Source organism: Salvelinus namaycush, chromosome 30 (assembly GCF_016432855.1).
Source record: "Salvelinus namaycush isolate Seneca chromosome 30, SaNama_1.0, whole genome shotgun sequence".
Taxonomy (NCBI): domain Eukaryota; kingdom Metazoa; phylum Chordata; class Actinopteri; order Salmoniformes; family Salmonidae; genus Salvelinus; species Salvelinus namaycush.
In genome coordinates this window covers 17,044,724-17,068,280 of record NC_052336.1, presented here as the reverse complement: position 1 = coordinate 17,068,280, position 23,557 = coordinate 17,044,724, and the positions used below count along the sequence as shown (strand labels likewise).

Below are 23,557 nucleotides of genomic sequence, written 5' to 3'. Positions count from 1 at the left end.
AAGAACTTAAGTTGATAAAAAGATCTAACAACATTAGGTGATAATATATGTATTGTTATGGATTATGATCAGCTATAACGGGGCGGTCATTTTGGACCGGGAACACAGAATAAATTAACATGAAACGAACACAACAGGAGTGTTAATGAAAGCAACACTATGTTCTAGGAACTGTTGCCCAATCTCAGCAGTTATGTACTACAGTACAGTGGAAACGGACACTAAAGAAACAGTGAAGGGGTTAGGGCTGTAACATTCATGAAGGAAAAACTATTTAGAGTCATAACCTACCAAGCATAATGAGAACGATCGTGTTCCCCTGTTCAGATGTTGCATGAATCAACCAATGGTTGAGTGCCACGGCATCGATTGACAGATTGTTATAACGTATGTGATTAGCTGATAGTTAAAATACATATCCAGGCAGTGTAAAGTATGAAATGCTTCAGCAACGCCTGGGCAGAGGAACGCGCCCAAAACCTTATGGTTAGTTCCACAATGCCATAAAGATGCAGAGTAGACAGACCAATAGACAGAAGAAAATCTAACACTACCAACTATGCGGAAAACAGCTATTATTTCCCGAAATATTCTGTTGCGCATTTATTACGCCTTGAGAGTATCCATATAAGGAAAAGCCTTATCGGCAAATACGGTCCAACTTCCACAAAGTCCTGATGAAAATCTGCTTCTATTTAATGTCGAGAGCGCGCAAATGGTGATTGTGCGCGTTCCACTCAGTCAATTGCATGTGTAATCATTTCGGCCAACACTGTGAAGATGGCGATGAGAGTAGCGTTCCGGTGCCTTTCTGCAAACTTTTCTACAGTACTGCTTCAGCTTTCTCGACCTGTACAGATATCCGCAAATCGGCTTTTATGGAAGGCAAACACCGCACGGACAATGAGCACGACCTCGCGACTGTCCACAGGTAACAATTTGTTACAATGTTGCCCAAATTGGCACTCTCAGTGTTGCATGCTCCTAGATTCATCAACATCACAATTGATGTACGGGTCTGTGGCTACACATTCCAGTCGCAGAGGGGGAATAATCTCACGCTGTTTTGGTGACTTTCCCACGGTACATTTCTACACGTCAGAGAGAGCATGAACGATTTTTTTTTTTAATTTGGTAGTCAGCATATCCACTTTTGTAAGCAGTTTAGAACGCATGCCCTGCTAAGATAAAGTTTGGTCGAAGGCACAAATAAAAAGTAGCCTAATGCTGGCCGTTACGTGGTCTAAAAGTAAACTATTCTCTAGCTATTCCCAGACAGAAATCAAGTGATTTGTTTTTATGGAATTTTGGGATTCCCTGACCAGCCTGTGGAACAACGCTCCCCGCGATAGGTTGGTTTAACCGTAACATTTTGAATTATATGGTCGCTTTCCATAAACTGCTATCTGGGATGTCCCCAAAGGTAGCCAGGTCGATTAAAGCTTTCATTTTCTTAAACAGGCTACATTTGTAAAACATTATCAGAGGTTTAACTTGACTTTGCAACGATTTGCTGGGTCTGCTATCCACGGTCTTAAAAAAACATTAGGGTTTTTTAGGCACTCAGACACCCACTGTCTCGTGCTCCAATGTAATGGATAATTACATACAGCAAGTCACGCACGAGTTTGGACGTAGGCTGGTCAGGAGTAACACATTTGATCATACATCTATATTTAGCATATTTACTACATGTGTAGTCTGAAATGGCAAATACATGTGTGGTGTTTTAGTCTAAATGATATTTAAGATCTCCATTAAGGTAAGGCTCTCCCCTGAGTCAGACAAACCAGCCATGCCCCAGCATCATGCACAGTTCACAATCTGGTTCAAACCTATATTTTTTTCTGCATGATCTGATGCTAGCATTGGAAACAGTCATTTAATTCCTCAGCATATCGGGAAAGATTGACAGCATTTGACATAAACCATATTTAATGTTTCTTGCTTAAAATGTGGATTACATATCTGTCCAAAATAATATAAAATATTACTAGTTCATTTAATAGAAGGAACAGGCTACATAGCAGATTAGAGGATGTTTTTCACTTCAACCAATAGAGAACTGTTAAATGTGTGTGCTCCCTCCCACCACTCATACTGTGTACAACCATACTACAATGTACAGTAATAGCTAGAGAATGCTGGTACATTGTATGAGCAATTGACATCACAATGGTGATAGTAATACAATTCACATCTTGTTTGACATTACAGGACTGAATGTGGGGCAGTACATTAATGGTATCTTTTGCCATCATGCAGTATTTTAAATTAGGTTTGCAGTTTTGCACAGCACTTTTTGGCTCTGGTCCATAGTACATTAGTGTCCTTTGGACGGTCAATAACAAGGGCAATGTGTGGTTTGGGATGGGTACTTAGTTAAGTTACCCCCCCCCCCCCCCCCCCCCTAGAGTTTGGAAACCCTAAATTGATTGTGTACTCATAGAACACAGAAAACTTGACATTTTTAGTTTTTCAAGATTATGGCCGTGTCAACTAGTCAGTGTAGTGTACTGCTGTTTTTCTATGCACATGCATCCCATTATCTAACGTGAATGTCTATTTTTACAGCCCTCAAATTCACAGACAAGCATGAGTGGGTACGAGTAGAGGGTGCAGTTGGCACAGTTGGCATCAGCAATTTTGCTCAGGTAGGCAGTTTGGTTGACACTTTAATCAATGATTTAGTGTGCTGCTGTTTCTAAATTACTGATAATCTGACATTTATTGGTCTACATAATGCCTGTATTGTCTTGAGAGATTTATTTTGGAACTTTGCACTTTGTCCTGCAATACAAAGACATACAATTTTACATATGTATGACTATTGATTACTTGTATTATGCCTGGCTTAAAATTTGAGGGCCAATCTGATATTTGTGCAATAACTTTAAGTTTACCACAACTTTCATTGGCCTTGTTTTATTCATGAAATCAGTTACACGTTAGGATTTTTCCCTTGACTTTCCTCTATGAATATCTGCTAAAATGTTAGAATTTGTGTCCCTCCATTGTAGGAAGCATTAGGCGATGTGGTGTATTGTGGACTCCCTGAGGTGGGGCAAAAACTTGAACAAATGGGTGAGATTTTTATTCAGGTTTAATTTTCCTCCCACAAGTAAATTAGTTTTGTTGCCAGTAAGGAGGGTCATGCATGTCCTTTGCTTGTGTTTCAGAGGAGTTTGGTGCTTTGGAAAGTGTGAAGGCTGCTAGTGAGTTGTACTCTCCTCTGACTGGAGAGGTAACTGAAATCAACACAGAGCTGGCAGACAACCCTGGACTAGTGAATAAATCCTGCTACGAAGGGGGTGAGTATCAAGACAGTGAAATGACAAATCAGTTGATGTGTATGTTTGACATTTTAGTCATTTAGCAGACGCTCTTATCCAGAGCAAACTTAGATGAGCAAATTAGGGTTGTCTTGCTCAAGGACACATCGACAGATTCTTCACCTATTCAGATTGGGGTTTCGAACCAGTGACCTTTCGGTTAATGGCACAACGCGCTTAACCGCTAGGGTACCTGCCATCTCCTTATGTGATTTTTGTTGGTGAATAATCATTCAACACACTATTAAACCCCCTCCTGACAATGTTACTGATGGTTGCTCTGCTCTTTGACTTCCAGGCTGGCTAATTAAGATGACTATTGACAACCCTGCAGAACTTGATGGCCTCATGGACGATGGCTCCTATGAGAAATTGATCAAATCCCTTGATGAGTAGACTGCTCAACTCTCCATGTTCTTTTTTTAAATGTTCTTTTTAATGATGATTACAGGTCTTTCACACTAATCCTATCTGGACTGGCTGTAAAATCTCAGCTCAAATGATATCATGTAAAGTAGCCCTATTTATTTAGCCTGTAATTGTTTTATCACCAAGATAACCAAAATGTTAATTAACCATGCTCATCTAGGTGCTTATTGCTGATGAAACCACAAGACAACCTGAAGGGTTTGTTCCCATGTCCTGTTGGCACAACGATAAATCCTGTTGGCACAATAATCAAGGATTTATTATTTCAGGTGCTTAGTTTGGACTGAAAGAAAATACAGAGAAGTGGCAACAGGTTGGAAAGGGATCGGAAATGAGAAGTCAGATTAAATACAGTGTAGATTAAATACAGTGTACAATCCATTGTTTTTTTCATTATGACTTTTATATTCCATCTGGTGGGAAGGATGGAATACAGTACTATTCACTTCCATAAACCACCTTAAGTCAATATCTAATAGTCAAAACTTAATTTGGTGTCTGGCAATGCAAGACTAGTCAAAACTGAACTTTGGCTGGCAGCCTGGCACTTCCAAAGACTCCCACACTTGTAGATTCACATTCTTCAGCAAGATAACCTTCTTTAGAACAAAAGACTACAGCACAAATGAAGCCAGAATCAATTATATTTGGGATTTTTTTCATATTTTAAGGTAACATGTGGGATATATAGTATTTTTTGTTACACTGTTTATACACACCGCCTGTATTTATATACTGGATGGTGGCATAGCTCACTAATGTCTACTGCTATACATATTCTTTAGTATATATTTTTGGTGTAGCCCTATATATGTGTAGATTTCATTTGGATTACTGATTTGTCCTGACATTCATGATATCTTGTTTTTGATTATTTGTGTACTTGTTTGACACTTTTACTGCATTGTTAGGAGCTGGGAAGCCAAGCATTTTGCTGCACCTGCTATAACCTCTGCTAAACTGTACGTGACCAATAAAAATTTATTTGATATACTGCTGCTGTATTTTCCAGCCCAAGTGATTCGAGCTAATGGTAACTGAAAGTTACACTCCAGTGATATTAACACATTTAATATATCCACACTGTAGCACTGATTTATTAACATATAATCAGCACATTCAGTTAATGTAACAGTAGTTTACATTGTAAATGGCTAGTTTCCCATTTTGTGAAGGGTGTGTGTGGACCTATTCCTAGAAATACCCTGCTTTAAACTAGACCTTTTTGTTCTGATGCCTAACGTGAAAAACCAGGGGGATAGAGAAGCACTGCTGAAACAAACATGCTGATGATACTGGCCGCTTCTCATTGCTAACATTGACTCTCGGCACACCTTGACTTTTGCCCTTAGATCAAGATAGAGATGAGGTGCAGGGGAGGGTTGGTCAATGATTAATGGCAGAAGTGGGCACAGAATCAGTGTAGCAGAGAAACTGAGCAAATCTTTGACTATATTTTTTAGAACTTTAACTATGATGGGGCATGGGGCTTTAATACTTTACAGGAGAATACCATTTGGCTGATGGACAGAAAAGATCCTCTCGGGATGGTCCTGCCTTGACACAATGAGCAGAGTGATGGTGTTGCTGCTGTATGTATATGTGCACTTTAAAAAGTGTGCTGCATATCTTTACTATGATTTCAAGAAAGTATTAGGATTTAATATTTCGATGCACAACACTTCTACATTGAAAACATGTCAGTCATAATTATCATTACAACAATGAGAATGGAAAATTGGGGGATACTCTGAGAAATAGGCTGTCTGAAACAGGTCCGTAAGTGAAACGAGTGTAATTGTATTGTGGGGCTGCAGTGACCCCTTGTGGTGTACCTACAAAAATACATCAGCAATAAATCAGATTTGAGTGGACGACCATTAGTTATTGAACAAATCATCTTTCATGCATGCATACTGGTTGTTTCAATATGTGTTGTATTGGGGCTTGATTACGGTATGAAAAGCACGTTATTACTCAGCATTATGCCAAAACCAAGAAGATTTGATTTACTAACAAACAGCGTACAGAAAGCTAATTCGATCTGAATGCATTCTGAACAAGATATATATTTTTTTTAAATCAAAGATTCTGATTGAATCTGTTTAAATACAACTCTTCACACGTGAATTTTAGTACATCCGTTTGACGATCCATTGCGTCTACCATTGGGTGCCATATCCCACAATGCACAGTTTTAGGACTTCCTTTTTCCTTTCAGCCATTTTCCGCCTCAGACGGTATGTGAAAATAAGCTCAGTCTTTCAAACGAAATCGCTCTTAATCCTCCAATATATCAAAATGTATGTTACTTTTATGCATTTGTTGCCAAAGTGTATGATGTTGTCGTTCAGAATATATGACTATTGATGAGTTAGTTGAGATAAAGGCAAGCCAGATAGGTTGACTGCTAAACTTTTCTGGGTTGCAGACGCATGTATGTCTGTGTTGTCAGTGACGTTACAAGTGTTTCATTGTCACCAACCTGTCGGTAATGATCTAGATTATCGACAATTAACTCCAATGATTACGGAGTCATTAACACAGTAAACTATACGTCTGTTTGTGTTTAAATCCATTGCTGCATTCCCAGTTAGCCTGGACGTGATGGCTAGCTAACTGGCTAGCATTTAGCCTAGTAAGCACTTCGTCAGCCATTTTTTTCCTCCGCTGGATGGGCTGATCTTATTGCTAAATGTGATTAGTTTCTACACGTGTTAATTCCCTGTTTCAGGGAAGTAGGCAACCATGGCACCCAGCCGGAATGGCATGCTTTTGAACCCACACTTCCACAAAGACTGGCAGACGAGGGTGCGCACCTGGTTCAACCAGCCCGCAAGGAAGACTCGCAGGTAGGCCTTGATTAGTTACATTGGTTAAGTAAAGTATAATGGTTGGATAAATGCTTACTTTTGGTTGAACTGTCTTACGTTTCAAACGTCTGCTGTATGCAAACCTACCAGCTATTAACTAGCATGGTTGTGATGTACCTGGTTGGTTAACTAGCTGTATAGATTGAATTATGGCTATGGTGTAGTTTTGTTGTGTGCCTGTGTATGACATGTATGTATGTGATGGAGGTCATTCAAATATAACTTGCTATATATGAACAGACTTCTAATTTTTCAGGCGAAAGGCCCGTCAGATCAAGGCTCGTCGTATTGCCCCACGTCCTGTGGCCGGACCCCTCAGGCCTCAAGTCAGGTGTCCCACCATCAGGTATCACACCAAGGTGCGCGCCGGACGTGGCTTCACCCTGGAGGAGCTCAAGGTAAGCGGAATATTAACAGTACATTTACTTTGTGAATAATAACCTCCAGGTTTAGGCAGTGTTAGTACGTTATGTAAGACTGAACAGCCTGAAAGACAGGTGTGTTTTTATTGAATATATTTTAGCTTGCAGACTACTAGAACCTTTTACAGCAGTCAAGTGATGACAAATCTCCGGAATCTCTGTACCTCCTTGATGATTCAACTTGAACCTATTTGCTGATGTCTGCTTGTTTTAATGTGTGCTGTGCATATGAAAAAAAAACCTCAACTGGTCAATTGATTCATAACATGGGGCTCAAGCCAGTTATTAACCCATTTTTGTTTGACAGGCTTTTTTGTCCTAATGTAGCAATCTACTTGTATTGAGTTATGTGCAAGCCTTCACACTTCTAAAAGTCCGGGCATGGCTAGCAACTAAATGCCCAACAGTCCTCAAATATTTGCTACACTGCTTTGCATGTGCTTTGTACTCTAGGCCGCCGGTATCCACAAGAAGACAGCCCGCACCATTGGCATCTCTGTTGACTCCCGCCGTCGCAACAGGTCATCGGAGTCCCTGCAGGCCAATGTACAGCGCCTGAAAGAGTACCGCTCCAAGCTCATCCTCTTCCCCAGGAAGGCCTCCGCACCCAAGAAGGGAGACAGCACTGTAAGTGTCAGTCATAGAAAGTTGGGTTGAGTGTTTATAAACATATAGGCACGCATAACCATATTGTCAAAGTGATTGCTTCATTTGAGGCTCAGATTATAAACATTTGCAGTGGAAGATTTCATCAGTCATGCGTGACATTGCTGTTAAACGTGATTTCAGAAAATTAGCTTATGATTGAAATAAAGAAACCTGGGTTGTGAGCAGCTCTGGTCCAGCAGTCAAGTGATGACAAATTCTCCGGAATCTCTGTACTACCTTGATGATTACATTTGAACCTATTATCTGATGACTGCCGGGTTTGTGTGTCCAGTGCCCATTCTGTAGTTTCTGAAACGGCCTGTTAACAAGGACGTTTTGGAGTTACGGTGTGGAAATCGGGCTTCAAACTGGTCTGGAAGTTTTTAAATATTTTACTGCATTTTGTGCAGAGTAACATTGATCTGCATGGTTATCTGGACTACTTTGTTTACGTGCTCCGTTGTAGATTTAGTTTCAGTTGGTGGTGTGCAATTAAATGTTTGAAATCTCTTCTCCACCCCAGTAGCATTTTAGATTGACTGCACCGTCTTGAATGTGCACATGGTAGATGTTACTTTTCCTGCGAGCATTAAAACCTTTCCCTTTCTGCAGGAGGAGGAACTGAAGATGGCCACGCAGCTATCTGGCGCTGTCATGCCCATCAAGAATGTACGTATCACACATTCATATCACTTGATTCACCCAAAAAAAGGAAGTTCATGTTCTTTAAATTGAAGATAACGCTGATTAGGGTTATTGAATGTAAATGGGATGACCAGGTCATAAATTAAATATTTGGAGGATGTATCTTGAGTGTATTGAACACATATGTTCGAGCTCTTTCAGCAGTCAAGTGATGACAAATTCTCCGGAATCTCTGTATTACCTTGATGATTCTCTTTGAACCTATTATCTGATGACTGACAGATTGTGTGCTGGACCGTAACTTAAATTGGACATACAAATAATTAAATCATTGAGTAATAACATGGGACTCTGCTAATCCATTCATTGTATTTGACTTTCTCTTTGACTGAAATGCCCTTCTACTCTTGATGCGTATATCTTTACATCAACATCGTTGTAATTGGGCTCTTCTCCCTCTGCTGCAGGTGCACAAGAAGGAGAAGGCCAGGGTGATTTCTGAGGATGAAAAGAACTTCAAGGCTTTCGCCAGCCTGCGTATGGCCCGTGCCAATGCTCGTCTCTTCGGCATCCGTGCCAAGAGGGCAAAGGAGGCGGAAGCTGAGAGTATTGACAAGAAGAAATAACCGTTAGTTTCTATGGAACTTTCAAAAATAAAAACGTGTATAACTTACTTCACTGGTCATTTTTCAATTTGAAGGGTCATGTTTGTTACCATCTTGAAATTATAATTTTTTGTTGCAGTTGTGGAGACATTTCTGTTCAATGGTGTTAAACACTCAACTTTGGTGCATTTGAAAAATATTTTTTCATGCTTTAGTATTTCAATTCACATTTGATGGATTATAGAAATACAGGCATCAATGCTAATGTTAAATAGTGTTTACTGTGTTGCCCAAGAGACAAATGGATGGAATATATCTTGCCCAGTCACTACCAGCAAGTGGCAGCTGTACTACATTGAAAATCACTCACCCTGGCATTTTCAAATTGTATGTGGAAACCAGTCTCCTGAATGTGAAGTACACACTATTGGAAGTGACTTTTTGAATCGTCTTCAGCGTGCCAAATGTAGCACAATGGTCCTCAAGCCCGTAAATTCATCCACAAACTAATTTATCTTAAATTTACTGCTCTTCATTAATTTCATATAAACCCATTCAAAGGGTTGGGGGATGTAAAGCAGAAGTGTTTGCTTTCGAAGGGTTTTTGTTTAGCATACTTTGAATTCCTAAATATTAAATGGCTTCTTTCACAAAGCAGGCAGTCTACAAAATCTCAATGGAATGTGGCACCCTTGGCGTGTCAATTCCGGCTCCGAAAAGTTTACTGCTCACGTTAGTTTCACTGCTAGTTCAACCAGAACCTTGTGTGATTGTATGTTTTAGGGACTTATGAGCAATGCTCCAGCCTTCTAGTAGTTTATGAAAATGTGGTTTTGACTTGTGTAGTCAAAGAATAGATGGAAAGGGTGATTGTGGAATTCCTAGATTCCCATCCTAGCCCTAAGAGTTCCAGTTTGATATTTATAGGGGTGTAAAACGCAACATGCAACAATTTAAAATTTGAATGAGTTACAGTTCATATGAGGAAATCAGTCAATTTAAATCAATACATTAGGCCCGTATCTATTGATGCCACATTACTGGGAATAGAGATGCATCTGTTGTTCACAGATACAACAAAAAAAGTCAGATCTCGTGTGACCATTTACAGCATGACACATCTCCTTTGCGTAGATTTGATTGTGGAATGTTGTACCACTCTTCAATGGCTGTGTGAAGTTGCTGGATATTGGTGGGAATGGGAACACGCTGTCATACATGTTGATCCAGAGCATCCCAAACATGCTCAATGGGTGACATGTCTAGTGAGTGCAGGCCATGGAAGAACTGGGAGATTTTCAGCTTCCAGGAATTGTGTACAGATACTTGTGTATTGGGGCCGTGCATTATGCTGAAACATGAGGTGATGGTGGCGGATGAATGGCTCAACAATGGGCCTCAGGATCTCATGGTATCTGCATTCAAATTACCACCGATAAAATGCAATTGTGTTTGTTGTCCATAGCTTATGCTTGCCCTTATCATAACCCCACCGCCATCATGGGACACTTCATAACGTTGACATCAGCAAACCGCTCGCCCACATGACACCATACATACAGTCTGCCATCTGCCCGGTACAGTTGAAACCGGGATTCATCCATGAAGAGCAGACTTCTCCAGCATGCCAGTGGCCATTGAAAGTGAGCATTTGCCTACTGAAGTTGGCTATGATGCCGAACTGCAGTCAGCTCGACCCTGGTGAGGACAACGAGCACACAGATGAACTTCCCTGAGACGGAATCTGACAAGTTGTGCAGAAATTCTTCGGTTGTGCAAACCCACAGTTTCATGAGCTGTCAAGGTGGCTGGTGAAGAAGCCAGATGTGGAGGTCCTGAGCTGGCATGGTTACAAGTGGTCTGCGGTTGTGAGGCCAGTTAGACGTGCCGCCAAATTCTCTAAAATGACTTTGTATTCTGCTTATGGTAGAGAAAATAACATTCTCCTTTAACAGCTCTGGTGGACATTCCTGCAGTTAGCATGCCAATTGCATGCTCCCTCAAAACCTGAGATATCTGTGACATTGTGTTGTGGGACAAAACTGCACATTTTAGAGTGGCCTTTTATTGTCCCCAGTTCAAGGTGCACCTGTGTAATGATGATGCCGTTTAATCAGCTTGTTGATATGCCACACCTGTCAAGTGGATGGTTTATCTTGGAAAATGAGAAATGCTCACTAATAGGGATGTAAACAAATTTGTGCACAAAATTTGAGAGAAATAAACTTTTTGTGCATGTGGAACATTTCTGGGATCTTTTATTTCAGTTCATGAAACATGGGACCAATACTTTAAAGGGGAAAGGGGGAAACCTAGTCAGTTGTACAACTGAGTGCATTTAACCCAACCCCTCTGAATCAGAGAGGTGTGGGGGGCTGCCTAAATCGACATCCACATGTTGCTTTTATATTTTTGTTCAGTATACAAGTGCCTTCGGAAAGTTTTCAGACCCATTAACTTTTTCCACATTTTGTTACGTTACAGCAGTATTCTAAAAATGATTAAATAAAAATAATGAATCAGCAATCTACACACAATACCCCATAATGACAAAGCAAAAACAGTTTGCAAATGTATTAAAAATGAGAAACCTTATTTAAATAAGTATTCAGACCCTTTGCTATGAGACTCAAAATTGAGCTCAGGTGCATCCTGTTGCCATTGATCATCCTTGAGACGTTTCTACAACTTGATTGGAGTCCACCTGTTGTAAATTATATTGATTGGAGATGATTTGGAAAGGCACACACCTGTCTATATAAGGTCCCACAGTTGACAGTGCATGTCAGAGCAAAAACCAAGCCATGAGGTCGAAGGAATATTCTGTAGAGCGTCGAGACTGGATTGTGTCGAGGCACAGATCTGGGGATAGGGTACCAAAAAATGTCTGCAGCATTGAAGGTCCCCAAGTGGCCTCAATCATTCTTAAATGGAAGAAGTTTAGAACCAGCAAGACTCTTCCTAGAGCTGGCTGCCCGGCCAAACTGAGCAATCGGGGGAGAAGGTCCTTGGTCAGGTGAGGTGACCAAGAACCCGATGGTCACTCTGACAGAGCTCTAGAGTTACTCTGTGGAGATGGGAGAAACTTTCAGAAAGACAACCATCTCTGCAGCACTCCACCAACCAGGCCTTTATGGTAGAATGGCCAGACGGAAGCCACTCCTCAGTAAAAGGCACATGACAGCCCGCTTGGAGTTTGCCAAAAGGCACCTAAAGACTCTCAGACCATGAGAAACAAGATTGAACTCTTTGGCCTTAATGCCAAGCATCACGTCTGGAGGAAACCTGGCACCATCCCTACGGTGAAGCATGGTGGTTGCAGAATAGTGCAGTGGGGATGTTTTTCAGCGGCAGGGACTGGGAGACTAGTCCGGAACGAGGGGAAAGATCAACGGAGCAAAGTACAGAGATCCTTTATGAAAACTTGCTCCAGAGTGCTCAGGACCTGAGACTGGAGCGAAGGTTCACCTTCCAACAGGATAACAACCCTAAGCACACAGCCAAGACAATGCAGGAGTGGCTTCAGGACAAGTCTCTGAATGTCCTTGAGTGGCCCAGCCAGAGCCCGACTTGAACCCCATCGAACATCTCTGGAGAGACCTGAAAATAGCTGTGCAGCGACGCTCCCCATCCAACCTGACAAAGCTTGAGAGGATCTGCAGACAAGAATGGGAGAAACTCCCCAAATACAGGTGTGCCAAGCTTGTAGCTTCATACCCAAGACTCAATGCTGTAATCGCTGCCAAATGTGCTTCAACGAAGTACTGAGTAAAGGGTCTGAATGCTTATGTAAGTGATTTTTTTTATTTTTATAAATTAACAAATGTCTAAACCTGTTTTTGCTTTGTCATTAGGGGGTACTGTGTGTAGTTTGAGGGGGAAAAAACAATTGAGTCAATTTTATAATAAGGCTGTAACCTAACAAAAATGTGGATAAAGTCAAGGGGTCTGAATACTTTCTGAAGGCACTGTACCTTGACATTCTACCACCATGGGAATATCATGCACCTGACACTTCTGCACTGTGAGTAATATCCTGGGGATGAGATTATCACCACAGTAATGGCAGAATCTATGGTAACATAGGAAAGTGCAGGTCATACAATGTCTTGGTAAAAATAAGTCGATAAGGTCTGACCGCATTGTTCCTATGCTCCTCTGATAGATTGACTGCCACAGCATGATGTCTTTTAAGGTTACTTGAATGTCAACTGTTGCAATGTATGCTATATCAATTATACTTAACCAATACACTGTAGCTTTGACAATGTACAGGAAGGCAGCCTTGAGGTGTGTGTGGGCTATACCTTAAATAAATGCATATTAATTTTAGTGTATGCAGGCTTTGTATGATGTCATGTCTCTTGAATTGCTGGGCAGTGGGAGTATTATGCAAACATCACATTTCCTCTGCTCCTGCATACTCTGTCAGCCAAGACAACCTCTGATCAGAGCGGAATAAATAATCAGGTGATAACCGCACAAGATTCTGTCTGTACCAGGTGTGCTTCTTTAATGTCTTCTGTTCTGATTATTTGCTTCAGATTGTGGTGCTGGTCGTTTATTCATGTTCTGACTTTTTGAGTGTTTAAACTGTAAAATACTCTGTTCGATGTAGCTTTGACTTTCCCCAAAAAATAACTTACTAGTGTTTCTTTCTTGAATGTTCTCCTCTAGGCCTGTATCATAGCCTTAGGATCTAACAGGAATTGATTGGAAGGTTTATGACTGACAGCTTTCATATTAGGTCAATCAATGAAAAGTATTGAGGTAAGAAGAGGATAGGCTTCGTTTCCAATTCACTGAGCCATATTTAGATCAACTAGATCATGTTAAAACAAAAGCACACCAAATAGATTGTGAAGTGGAAATTGGAGCAACCATAGCCAGTATGGGAGCCTCTAGACTCAATGAAGTATTGGGAGTTTGCCCAATGTGTCTAAGAATATCTTAACGCAGGGGAACTACTGGGTGGAGGATTACATATGAAGTTACACAAACTCCTCACCAGTGCCTGCACAAATTCAATTTTCATGTTTTCCATTTTTGTTACCAGAATGGCAGGAATCGTTAAAGTTGGTTGGTATGTGGCTCTCGTTATCAAAATAGTTTTCTGTTGAAAGCAAGCAATCCTGCACCATTTTTACGGGAAAATATTTGAACTATACAACAGCGTAATGTCTGCCTGGGAGCTAGAGTGGTATAAACAGCTAGATAGCAAGAAGACTCTTGATAAATATATGCATAAATACACAGGAAGAGTCCAGAGAGAGGCTTTAGTGTTGACACAGCGGCAACAGATGGAGCTACAGCATAATGGAGCTCAGGTGTATGGCCCAGGGCACTGTTGGTTCCTACTCGCAATGAATTCCCATCGAGTTCGAGACACAGGAGGTGAGAATCTAAGACGATAGGGTGACCAGTCTTTAGGCTACAACTGCAATAAACCATCTTGCTACCGTAGCATCAAACCCCTGTCGTTGCCATGTTAATTCTGGTATTCATGGGAGCTTCTTTACATTTACTTATAAGAATTATAACATAAAGGAAATCAGTGATGCCATCAGAGGGTCATAGGTCAACGAAACAGCACTATCTCTATTTTAAAGAGGCAGAAAGCCTTGGAGGGGAGGATGTGTCCTGCTGCAGGGTTTGTTTGATGTGATCATGATGAGGGACAAACAGTCCAGTTAAGCGAATAATTAAAACAGAGCCAAATGTTTAGTTGAGTGGTGTTTGAATAAGTAGCTCTCTGCTCAATGCTGATTAGCCTCCCTATTTGCTGCCAATAGTCTTTCTGGAGGCCTAGTTTTTATAAGGAGCAAGACCTCAACTGTGTACCTGTGGAGTGCTCCTTGACTGGCCACCTCTGAAAGAGGGGCTCAGTGAATTTAGCAAAGCTTCTCTTGTAATCAACAACAGAGCCCGGAGGATGTATTGCAACCAATGATGTTTCTTTAGAGAACATTTGGAGAGGAATTGCTAAGTCAGACATTTTCTCTGCATCCCAGAATAGGCTTTGACCTTAAGCAATGGGAGCAGGCATATAGTGCACTTGAATTCTTTCATCCAGCCTATTGTCATCCAAGTAGGAAGGCAGAAAAGATATGTGTGGTAGGTGGGACCCCCACCACTTATAATTGCTACAGTTAAGTGCTTTGAAAGGAAAATGTACAACTCTGAATACACTTCATTGTCAGCTGGAAAGCTATCATGTTATATAATCTTTAGCCAGTTTTAGTGAGTTCACAAAAATTATATGGGCCTTGTGGGTGGGCTGAAAAAGGCTTCATATGAAGAGAACGGGTAGAGTGTATGTGTGGGTGTCAAATGATTTTAAAACCTGCCCAACACTTGTTGATATTCAGATCATTATAGCATTAGCTATAGCCCTTTTATTGGTATTAAACAGTCTTAAACATGCTGTTGTGTGTGAGTGCAAGAGAGGATGGCAGAGGTAGCGGAAGGGTGAGAGAGTATGAGACATTGCCTGTTATTTACAAGAGTAGCACTGACTGCGATTCATCTCCATTGTTTCTCCATTAGAGCTCAGTGTCACTTAGGATCCTTAGCTGTCTGGCCAGCCACATCAGGGTGCTCACACACACAACTTGTGCCATCACCTGAGGATCTGTCTAATTCAATCTCTGCTGTCTGGCTGTCAAGTGTCTCCTGTGTTTCCTGGGGTTGTAATTATTGACCTCTGTGAAAGACACCAGTCCTTTCAGTGATACTAAAAGTAATATCTAGCCACTGGGAGTAATGTAGTTACATTGTGTCATACTTATAGGCCTATTACTGGAGGGAGAGACTATGTATCTCTTACTTGATGTAATTGAGTGAATATTTTTGGGTGGATTGCAGACAGTTATTTTGCCTTTGAGCTGAGCAGATATGATCTGGCAACAAGGTGCAGAGATAAGCCAGCAATACAAATGCAAGCCATTGGAATTTCTTGTGGGGGGGAAGCCTCACATTGTATGTGGACAGTATATGTAGCCCATTAGTGTTGAGGAAAACATTTGTGGTTGTATGTGTGTAATCTGTATGCTTTAATTGTCTGTTGGTCACTGTATTTTATTTTATTTGATCTATAGCAGATTAAATCAAAAGGCTAATCAACAAATGCATAAATGCTCTGGTGGTCAACTTTAGCTAAGGCTCACGGGAAAATGAGCAGAAAGGAGAGATGATTAGTGTGGAACAGCCGCCAAGAGTGTTCGTGTCTCACTATTGTGAACCGCTGTCGCACCTCTACGTCTCCCTCCAGTGGATTCTGTGGATATTGCGAGCTTTAACGGTGTGGTTTGGAAGATCCACTCCCTCGCTCTGCTATCACACACCCCTTGCTTTTACCACTTTCCCTCCACTGTTCCTGAGTTTCGGAAAATCAAGCAGTGTGTTGAAGGAAAGGTAACAACAAGTGTAAGTTCAGGGGACCACGTCAGGTAGGAACAAGCAGCAAGAGTTTGGATGTATTATTTTGAAGCATATGATGCAAGTTTCTGAATGATTGAGGTAATCGAACAAAATAATTTTATTGTGGAGTATTTTTGGAATAGTATACGTTCATGTTGTATTGTTATATCATTCATTGTGAAATGCTTGGATTCATTCAGAGGCTGTGGAGGTGCATCGATAAACGACCAGTTTAGCCAGTAATGTAGATCAGTTTATATATATTATGTGATGATAATTGAAAGAATAAGGCAGCCGCGCTTCTCTGTCACCCTCAACAAATCATGCTATAGTTATCGTAGGAAATCATTTAGGTTGAGACCAAAGTTGAGAACAAAATCTTTGTCTCACCTTTCTTAGTTGGATAGAAGTCATGTCAATTACAATTGTACAAGTCTTGAGTAGTCATTTATCAAGCTTAGCTGTCTATAACTGACTGTCTACCAGATATAGCACAGATATATACTAGATAGACACATTATATTTGAAATGCACATGCTACGCCCGGTTTAACATGACCAGGGAGGGGTGTGTGCCCATGCAGTTGTTGGTTCATCTGTCAGACAACAGGTTGTAGACATATTGCTGATCAATAATAGCTTATGAGAATCTCTTTTCCACATTTTCGTTTTTATCTGTAACATTTATAGATCAGCACTCTTATTTTTTGCATTTATTTTCCACCATCATATTAAATGTCATTGCAATATATTGAAAAAATAATTATAAGAACATGGAACCAACTGAACGTTACAAGTGTTGGGCAGATTATTTCGAACTAATTACAACTCTCGGTTATTGGTTGTTTTATAGTAGCCAATAATCTCAATATGTGTTCTATTTTATGAGTCATATGGAGCCCTTATTTGTTCTTATTGTTTTTAACTACCTCGTCAAACACGTATGATTGCTGCCAAGGGCGCCTGATCTAATGTAACATAATTGCTTCAACCGAGCCTCACCCCACTGGAGAGCAGCAGCCGAGTGACTGAAGGTCGCTGTCCATTGTCGGTGGTGCTGAAATGGGGCAATGTGGATTCTTACGCCTGGGCAGGCTTTGTCACTATTATATTTTTTTACTGAGTAGCAATTCACCTGTTATTATTCAATCACCTTCATAGCCTACCTCATATGCAAACTTGTTCCTGTCTGAACTTGGATTCTGCTAATATTTATTTGGGCTCAATAGCATTTTGTTTGTGGATATATGCTATTTTGCAGATACTTAAACACCCAGTGCAGTCAAAAACTAGATTTTTTTCTGTGTTTTATATATGTATTCACACTATGAGGTTGGAATAATACTGTTGACATTTTGAAAATTATTATACTTTTTAATACAAAAGCTGTTTGAAAAGACCACCTGAAATGTCAACCTGTTTTGGTGAGATTGAATGTTTTGGCCTGCCTGGTGACATCACCAGGCGGTAAATTAGCCCAATAAGAAAGACCGTTCCAAATCTCTTTGCCAATTTTCAGTTTTACCCACTCAGACCACTCCCAGACAGTTGTAGAAAAATGATTGCTTTAGAAATTGCTCTTTGCTAAGAAGCTATTTTTGTTTATTTTTGACCATTATAATTGAAAACAATCACAGTAAGGTACTTAATTGTTACTCAGAAATGATTTGATATTGAGATAAAAACAGCTGCATTGGACCTTTTTAATTTGTGTTTTCTTTACATAGATACAGTACAGTACCTGTGTGGACTTTGAAGAGAAGGATGATCGGGAGCATACCCTTTTTTAACCCAGTTGTGATGCTCATGGACAACTTTTTCATGAAGAACACATGAAAACACATTTTGGCTGATCCTGAATTGTAACTCTCCACAGCTTTCTGGTCATCTAATCAAGACTCCCCAGCCTCCATCCAGCTCGGCCCACCCTGTCTGTTATCGCTGCAGAAATTAAATGACACCTGCCGTCATTTCAAATACAGACCTCTGAGAGAACTCTTTTCCATTTTGTAACATTCACTGCCAAGTCCAAGGATCCATTCTTCTCTTCTATGTATCTAACTCTGTGAGATTTCAGTGCCTCGCTCTGCTTGAATCCCTTAGCCATCCCTAGTAGTTCCCATTACTCTGAGCTCTCAGCAGCACCCACCATCTCTTGCTCCTTACTGGTTGACACACCGGGTACTGAGCCAGGATGAATGATGTCCAGGATGCTACCTCCCCAGGGGCCGCCCTCGGTGGCCCTGTCGCCTGCGTCTCCAAAGTGGAGCTGCGCGTCGCCTGCAAGGCCCTGCTGGACCGAGACACACTGAACAAGTCTGACCCATGTGTCATACTCATGGTGCAGAACCAGGGACAGTGGACAGAGGTGAGTACCCCCCCCCCATCCCCTGTATGTCCCCAATCTACTGGCCTGGTAAAGTCTTAACTAACATGGTTCACTCCATAATGTACTGATGGTATGAACAATAAGTAATGGATGTTGATGCTAAAACAACTACGCCTGTGAAGCTCAAACCCCAGTAATGAGCTGCATAAGTATCTCTATGATGTTGACATGTAACATTGGGTAGTATGACACCAGTTTATTAAAATAACAATGATTCCGTGTATGACAGAGTTGGATAGCATGAGGTGAACCAGAGAGTGCTTGTTTCTACTGAATGGAAGGCATTGTCACCTAGCAGGATATGGACGGCACAGTGGGAGGGGCAGCCCTCTCTCCCCTCCCTCCATTTCTCCATATCAAAGCTGAGCCACGTTTGGAGGATAAAAAAAAAGAGTGTTATCTGGAAGGCAGTGGTGGCTTGAAGACAGGAGTGAGATTTAAGGAGTGAGCTGTTTGTGTGAACGTGTCAGACTGAAGGATGAAGTCTTAATCCTGCTCCCATTATCCCAACAGCTGGGCAGTGCACCAGATCACAGAGAACAAAGTAGAGCCAGGGAGAAGTGGCATGTCTGGTGTTGGCTTGGTGGTATTGCTGCCGTCTTTTCTTTTGAAATGGATTCTGATTTATAGAGTAGCTACCTGTAACTGAATGGGAATTCTCAAACAGATCACCAAGAACATTGTTCATATGAGGGAGGGGGACAGGAAATCTTATTTTCCTTTTCACTCTTCTTCCTCTACTCTCCCTATCTCTTTCTCACAATCTCTTTCTACGTTGCAGATCATCGATTCTTGTCTGTCTTGGAATTACACTGGTACACTATCTGTAATATGAGCTGGGGGTGTGTGAGCTATGAATAGCATATTTCCCATGATGCAGTAGTCCACTATAGTAGTCCACACTGATATTCTGTATATCTATAAGGCTGTTTGAATTATAGGTGGTTAAAGAAATCCATATTTGTTCCTTCATTCCATTGCATTCCCATATGAGATGGGATGATTTGAGATGGGATGATTTGAGATGGGATGATTTGAGATGGGATTCCAACCTGGCACTGCTGATGTATGTTGATATGAATCTTTGGTAGTAAGCACAGAGGCCTACACTTCCCATTCCCTTGTTAATTAAGCCATGCATTAGGTGCAAAATATGTTAACAAAGTGGAGGACCATAAGAGTGTCTGTAATGGTTGTAAGTGTATGTACTGAGTGTACAAAAGTAAAAACATAAAATGTTTAATTCCATGTATTACAAACATGGCACTCATTCCAGACCTGCCAGTGGTGCTATAGATCATAGGTAAAAACAAGACAGAAAGGGAGTCTTCTAATAACTATATTGTAACGAAACAAATATCATCACTCTAAAAAAGTGTTGGCAATATATCATATACACTGAATGTAGGAAACATTAACCTGTACGGGATTGGTCCCCCCCCACGGGACGGTTGAGCTAACGTGTGCTAATGTGATTAGCATGATGTTTTAAGAAACAAGAAAATTTCCCAGGACATAGACATATCTGATATGGGTAGGAAGTTTAAATTCTTGCTAATCTAACTGCACTGTCCAATTTACAGTAGCTATTATCGTGAAATAATACCATGCTATTGTTTGAGGAGAGTGCACAGTTATGAATTTGAAAATGTATAAATAACCAATTAGGCACATTTTGGCATTCTTGATACAACATTTTGAACAGAAATACAATGGTTCATTGGATCAGTCTAAAACGTTGCACATACACTGCTGCCATCTAGTGGCCAAAATCTAAATAGCGCCTAGATTCCTATGTCATATTTTGGACTTTCTCTTGCATTTCAAAGATGAAAAAAAAGAAAAGTAAAAAAAGCTTTTTTTCTTATCTTTTACCAGATCTAATGTGTTATATTCTCCTACATAAATTTCACATTTCCACAAACTTCAAAGTGGCTCCTTTCAAATGGTATCAAGAATATGCATATCCTTGCTTCTGGTCCTGAGCTACAGGCAGTTTAGATTTAGGCATGTCATTTTAGGCCAATTTCTTTTTTTAACGGGTCCGATCCTTAAGAGGGAAACCCTGCTCTTCCATGACAGACTGACCAGGTGAATCCAGGTGAAAGCTATGCTCCCTTATTGATGTCACTCGTTAAATCCACTTCAATCAGTGTAGATGAAGGGGAGGAGACAGGTTAAAGACAATTGAGACATGGATTGTGTATGTGTGCCATTCAGAGGGTGAATGGGCAAGACTAAATATTTAAGTGCCTTTGAATGGGGTATGATGCTGGGTTTTTTACACTCAACAGTTTCTTGTGTGTATCAAGAATGGTCCACCACCCAAAGGACATCCAGCCAACTTAACACAACTTTGGGAAGCATTGGAGTCAACATGGGCCAACATCCCTGTGAATTGTATTTATTTATCCTTATTTCACCAAGGTCTCTTTTACAGATGAGCCCTGAATGACATAAATTACAGAAAATACACAACAATATAAATGAAAAATGCAAGCAGAAAAAAACACGGTCATAAAAAACAAACACATTTTAGTAGTATAAGGTCCTCAATCAGCTTTCTGAATTGCCCTAGAGGCACCAAAACATCAAATTTAAGAACATTTTGAAGATTGTTCCACAAATAAGGTGCAAGGAATTTCAAGAGTAAACCATGCCTGAGACACCTTGTAGAGTCCATGCCCTGAAGAATTGAGTCTGTTCTGAGGGCAAAAGGGGGTGCAACTCAATATTAGCAAGTTGTTCCTAATTTCTTGTACATGTTGCAATTATGCCCCAATGTATTGGCCTCTTCTCCAGGCATTGCCAGATAATGATTAACAAGTGACAATGCCAAATCGTAGTGTGTTGAGATGGGAAGCATTTATTGAGGCCCAGTTAATGGTTATGAATGAGAAATGTGTTCCGAAGCTTTGGCAATAATGAAGCTTGGCTGATAGTGTTGAGCACACACTAATCAATTTGTCGCTGTGGTAATGCAATAAAACAACATTTCATGAGGAAATTAACCTGGGTTCTCTGCAAACGGAGCATTTGAGTAGTTTACATAACTCCCCTGAATTCAGCTCGAGCATTAGGAGGTGATATAATTGATACAACCTAATGATCTGAATAACCATATCATCCATGTCAGTGGAGAATGCAATTTGTTACAGCAAAACAAATGCCATGAAACAAGAATCCTGAAATGTGAGTCTGTCAAGCCCAGTCAATACTGAATGTCAGTCTGCAAGAAGAATTGAGAAATAGGGGTGGAGAAAGAGCGAGAGGGTGAGAGAAAAATACTGCATCCCTGCTATCTACTGTTTGCAATGGTCTGTTAACCCTTTGACCTAAAAAATATATATAACTCTCACAACAGCTTTGGCTCGCTGTTCTTTGAGGGCTGCCTTTAGTTCTTTGTGTTACACACTGTTACAGTAACTACATTCAAATGACTTTAATCCCCTGTGTGCTTGCTATTCATTAGCTGTGTGTCACAGACACACACACACACACACACACACACACACACACACACACACACACACACACACACACACACACACACACACACACACACACACACACACACACACACACACACACACACACACACACACACACACACAGGGAGACAGACACACCACTCAGAACTTTGTGGTATCTGTCCATCAGCTTTAGGAGATTGGGAAGACGCTTAATTTGCGAATTGAGCAAGAGGAACAAGACAATATTGTGTTTTATTGTCACGGATGTAAGTGGTAGTTCATCAATGTAGTCCATGCAGTGCATTGAATTACATTATTTTTTGGCCTGAATCTTCCAGGCAGCATTACTCACTGCTACACTATATATACAAAAGTATGTGGACACCCCTTCAAATGAGTGAATTTGGCTATTTCAGGGGTATAAAATCCATAGACTAACATTGGCAGTACAATGGCCTTCTGAAGAGCTCAGTGACATTCAATGTGGCACTGCCATAGGATGCCACCTTTCCAACAAGTCAGTTCATCAAATTTCTGCCCTGCTAGAGCTGCCCCGGTCAACTGTAAGTGCTGTTATTGTGAAGTGGAAACGTCTAGGACCAACAACGGACCTCCGAGTGCTGAAGAGCATAATGATCGTCTGTCCTCGGTTGACACACTCACTAACAAGTTTCAAACTTCCTCTGGAAGTAACTTCAGCACAAGAACTGATCGTTGGGAGCGTCACGAAATGGGTTTCCATGGCTGAGCAGCCTAAGTTCACCATGTGCAATGCCAAGCGTAGGCTGGAGTGGTGTAAAGCTCGCCGCCATTGGACTCTGGAGCAGTGGAAACGTGTTCTCTGGAGTGATGAATCACGCTTCACCATCTGGCAGTCCGATAGACAAATCTAGATTTGGCGGGTGCCAGGAGAAAGCTACCTGACCGAATGCATAGTGCCAACTGTAAAGTTTGGTGGAGGAGGAATAATGGTCTGTTTTCCATGGTTCAGACTAGGCCCTTTAGTTCCAGTGAAGGGAAATCTTAATGCTACAGCATACAATGACATTCTACATGATTCTATTCTTCCAACTTTGTGGCAACAGTTTGGGGAAGGCCCTTTCCTGTTTCAGCATGACAAGGCCCCCGTGCACAAAGTGAGGGCCATACAGAAATGGTTTGTCGAAATCAGTGGGGAAGAACTTGACTAGCCTGCACAGAGCCCTGACCTCAACCCTATCAAACATCTTTGGGATGAATTGGAACGTCGACTGCGAGCCAGGCCTGATCACCTAACATCAGTGCCTGACCTCACTAATGCTTTTGTGGCTGAATGGAAGCAAG

At 41.0% G+C, this 23,557-nt stretch overlaps 3 protein-coding genes and 3 non-coding genes across 6 annotated transcripts in view; all 6 read left to right on the top strand.

Annotated features, from left to right (window-relative positions):
• Window positions 1-483: 483 nt before the first annotated feature.
• Window positions 484-4,759, top strand: LOC120025128 (glycine cleavage system H protein, mitochondrial-like). Its single transcript, XM_038969568.1, has 5 exons — window positions 484-931; window positions 2,575-2,654; window positions 3,021-3,084; window positions 3,180-3,311; window positions 3,631-4,759. Exons 1-5 carry the CDS (start codon window positions 781-783, stop codon window positions 3,726-3,728), a joined length of 525 nt encoding a protein of 174 aa, XP_038825496.1. The 5' UTR covers window positions 484-780; the 3' UTR covers window positions 3,729-4,759.
• Window positions 4,760-5,939: 1,180 nt separating this feature from the next.
• On the top strand, window positions 5,940-9,022 carry LOC120025210 (60S ribosomal protein L13). Its single transcript, XM_038969679.1, has 6 exons — window positions 5,940-6,001; window positions 6,496-6,613; window positions 6,891-7,032; window positions 7,510-7,683; window positions 8,317-8,373; window positions 8,817-9,022. The coding sequence occupies exons 2-6, from the start codon at window positions 6,510-6,512 to the stop codon at window positions 8,973-8,975; spliced, it is 636 nt and encodes a 211-aa protein (XP_038825607.1). The 5' UTR covers window positions 5,940-6,001; window positions 6,496-6,509; the 3' UTR covers window positions 8,976-9,022.
• On the top strand, window positions 7,193-7,271 carry LOC120025404. The gene has a single exon (XR_005473007.1). It is a non-coding gene; the product is annotated as a small nucleolar RNA MBII-202 (small nucleolar RNA).
• On the top strand, window positions 7,912-7,990 carry LOC120025402. Its single transcript, XR_005473005.1, has one exon. It is a non-coding gene; the product is annotated as a small nucleolar RNA MBII-202 (small nucleolar RNA).
• On the top strand, window positions 8,559-8,640 carry LOC120025403. Its single transcript, XR_005473006.1, has one exon. It is a non-coding gene; the product is annotated as a small nucleolar RNA MBII-202 (small nucleolar RNA).
• Window positions 9,023-18,566: 9,544 nt separating the features above from the next.
• The window catches only part of LOC120024829 (copine-7-like), a 39,287-nt gene continuing 34,296 nt past the window's right edge, over window positions 18,567-23,557 (top strand). Inside the window, exon 1 of the mRNA XM_038969153.1 lies at window positions 18,567-18,740. Within this exon, the coding sequence (XP_038825081.1) occupies window positions 18,567-18,740 (174 nt within the window). The remainder of the gene's footprint in view (window positions 18,741-23,557) is intronic.

Coding starts and splice junctions, on each gene's coding strand:
- LOC120025128 (XM_038969568.1), top strand. CDS start 781: ATGGCGATGAGAGTAGCGTTCCGGTGCCTTTCTGCAAACTTTTCTACA. Junction 932..2,574: donor GACCTCGCGACTGTCCACAG/GTAACAATTTGT, acceptor CTATTTTTACAG/CCCTCAAATTCACAGACAAG. Junction 3,085..3,179: donor GCAAAAACTTGAACAAATGG/GTGAGATTTTTA, acceptor CTTGTGTTTCAG/AGGAGTTTGGTGCTTTGGAA.
- LOC120025210 (XM_038969679.1), top strand. CDS start 6,510: ATGGCACCCAGCCGGAATGGCATGCTTTTGAACCCACACTTCCACAAA. Junction 6,614..6,890: donor CCCGCAAGGAAGACTCGCAG/GTAGGCCTTGAT, acceptor CTAATTTTTCAG/GCGAAAGGCCCGTCAGATCA. Junction 8,374..8,816: donor CTGTCATGCCCATCAAGAAT/GTACGTATCACA, acceptor CCTCTGCTGCAG/GTGCACAAGAAGGAGAAGGC.